Source organism: Cyprinodon variegatus, unplaced genomic scaffold, assembly GCF_000732505.1.
Source record: "Cyprinodon variegatus isolate N-32 unplaced genomic scaffold, C_variegatus-1.0 Scaffold907, whole genome shotgun sequence".
In the NCBI taxonomy this organism is placed as follows: Eukaryota; Metazoa; Chordata; class Actinopteri; order Cyprinodontiformes; family Cyprinodontidae; genus Cyprinodon; species Cyprinodon variegatus.
The window spans coordinates 283,060-285,764 of record NW_015151360.1 but is presented as its reverse complement, the minus strand read 5'-3'; the positions used below and the strand labels follow the sequence as shown (position 1 = coordinate 285,764).

The 2,705-nt window shown below is 39.0% G+C and overlaps 1 protein-coding gene across 1 annotated transcript in view; it reads right to left on the bottom strand.

Annotated features, from left to right (window-relative positions):
• Positions 1 to 588: 588 nt before the first annotated feature.
• LOC107099779 (secretory phospholipase A2 receptor-like) overlaps positions 589 to 2,705 on the bottom strand; it is a 9,049-nt gene continuing 6,932 nt past the window's right edge. The window contains exon 5 of the mRNA XM_015398040.1: positions 589 to 719. Coding sequence (XP_015253526.1) covers positions 615 to 719 — 105 coding nt within the window. The 3' untranslated portion in view covers positions 589 to 614. The remainder of the gene's footprint in view (positions 720 to 2,705) is intronic.

The following is a 2,705-nucleotide window of genomic DNA, read 5'->3' as shown; positions in this document are numbered from 1 at the left end:
ATTTGTATTAAGTCCGATAATAAAGGCAAGGGACAGAGACAGTTGACCAAAGACATTCAGGGAGTCTTATTCTCCTCCGGGATCCACTCTCCTCTTCTGCAGAAAAGTCAATTACGTTATGTCTTTTGTTGGTTTATTTCTAGGACAATAAGGGGTTAATATCATTAACCCTAACAGTATGCCTGATTAAAGTATATAAACTCCAGCCATGCAAAGCAAATTTTCAGTTTATATATCTTTAATTACTCAATTTATTGATTATTATAGCACCAATTCAAAACTCAAGGCACTTTACAGAAACAATTCAAACAGACCATTTTGTCAGATTTGTTTAAAGTTTTTTACTACCACTATCTATCTACTCATAAGCTGGATTAAGAAAATAACTCTACTATTTATGAGCATAAAATCAATCACAAAACTTAGAAGAAGTGAAAAGAAAGTTTAAATGCAAATCTAAATGATTTATGATTTTATATTTCAGTTGAGGGTAAACAGTGTGTCAGTACGTTTGCAGTTTTCTGGGAGTTGAAATGAAAAAGTTACTCATATTAGTTAGTATATTTAAACATATATTAAAAACAAGCTATCATAAATGAATCTGCGATCATAAATCAGATCTCAGTGTCTATCTCTTTCTGGAAAACTCCTCCATCAGGTTGCTCGTTCCACTTCAGGGTCGCCCCACCCATTCCACTGTCCTGTAGTCTGTCTTGGAGCTGGGGAACACACACAGAACAGAAGCCATTAGAAAAAATGTTTCTTTGAAATACAAAGATTTTTATTCTAATGAAATGTGCAGTGCCTTGAACAGGTTATTATAACTTTTTCAGTTTTCACATTTGTAGTTAAATTCTTAATTGTATTTTATTGGGATGTGATCCTATGGACCAGGGGTGGGCAACCCAAACTGTTCAAAGAGCCACATTGAACCCAAAAATAGATCTGTCTGGAGCTGCAAAAATGTTAAGGTCTTATATAAGCCTCCTAAGGGCACTAAATGTATATTAGCCCACTATCAAAATGACTAAGTAGGCTTATATCCATAATAAGCACTTATAGATAAATGCACATTTTTCCTGCAGCTCATCTTGGAGAAAAATGACACCATGTGACTAATCTGCTGTGCAATATTTGATATTTCCCATTACAGTATTTGTGTTGCCTTTCAAGAATGAATCTGAATAGACTTTTGTTTTGAAGGAGCTCTTATTTTGAAGGGCCATTTTAACTCTAACATTCCACATCTCAGGTTTATTTTCAGTTAATACGGCAGTTGGAGGTTAGCGGAATTCACATTTTGCCACATTTCTGTGTTCAACTACCTGAATTTATCACTGTTGATGTCACAGAGGCAACATTGTAAGTTGATCATTTCATGATTACATTTATAAGTTGATGTTAAAAAGTAGTATTTACATGGAAATGCGTTTGATTTATTTGTGGCTAAATTTACATTTAACGGTCATTTTTGTATTTTTCTCGTTACAGTTTTCACTCTTACCTTGTACTTCCAAGAAAAGAGCCACAGTAAAGAGCAACTACAACTCCCGTTTTCGTTTATCAAGGAAGAATTTAGCTAGTTTTATAGCGGCAGTTGCTACACTGCAGTCAGGATAACACAGAATTAATTTATTATGTTTTCTTGACATGATCGTAGCCCCGTAGCTGATCTAATTACTCACTTGATTCACCCGCCGTTCCCTCTCTGTTCTCTATTTACCATTAAACTTATTCACCTGCTCCCTCTGCTATATATACGGGTTCAGTCAAGCTATTGGGGCCAGATCATTATTTGTCTATTTTTTACTTTATTCGGGTATTCTTAGTTTGTTCATGTCATGTTTTGTCAGTTATTCCTCTTTGTTTCATCAGAGTTAAGTTCCTAGTTCATCTCTTGCCTCTTGGAGGCCTGTGGATTGACAGGGTTTGGTGTTTGTCTCTCTGTCTTTAGCGTGTCCCAGCTCTTATCCGCTGAGCCTTCAGGGTTTTCACTCGGCATGCCGGGGAAGCCCGGGTTCTGGTACTTCTCCGCGGAGAGGTCAGGGTTTTGGCTCAGAATGCGGGGAAGGTGAGTTTTACTTCCTGTAAGCCTGGCTCCAAGGAGACCAGTTTAAAGTTCAGCATTTATCCTGGAACCGTGCCTTGTCTATGTTCCTCTCTACGACTAAGCCTGCCTGTCTCCATCTGAGCGTATCTGTCTGAGCTCACTGCTGGACTCATAGCACACTGAACCTGCCTTCATGCTCTGAGGATTCCTGGAACCCTGGATCTGTCTGTTCCTGTTTGGATCGGAACCCCTGGTCGGGCTACAGACTCCTCGAACTCAGAACTCCCCGGTTCTGAACTGTTTCTCTGACCTGAATTGGTCTCCTGCCTGCTCACTGGGGTTGCTGCATTTGGGACACTTTGGACTCTCTGAGCCACATCTCTTTTTGCAGTCGATGGTCTGGATCTTTCCTTCTTCGGAGAGGATGGACTGAACTGTTAAACCAGGTAAGTAACTCACTCGGATAATTATCTTCTGTCAGATGACCGTGATCACTCCAGAGTGTCAGCGATCAGGCGGTGCCCGGCCTCCCATGTTTCTATTCTGTCTTATTATTTCTTTGTCATTAAACGTTTTGAATCTTCCCATTGTCCCATATATGACTTTTCTTGCATAAGTGGAAATATAGAAATTCAATAAAGGAATCAGATTTTTG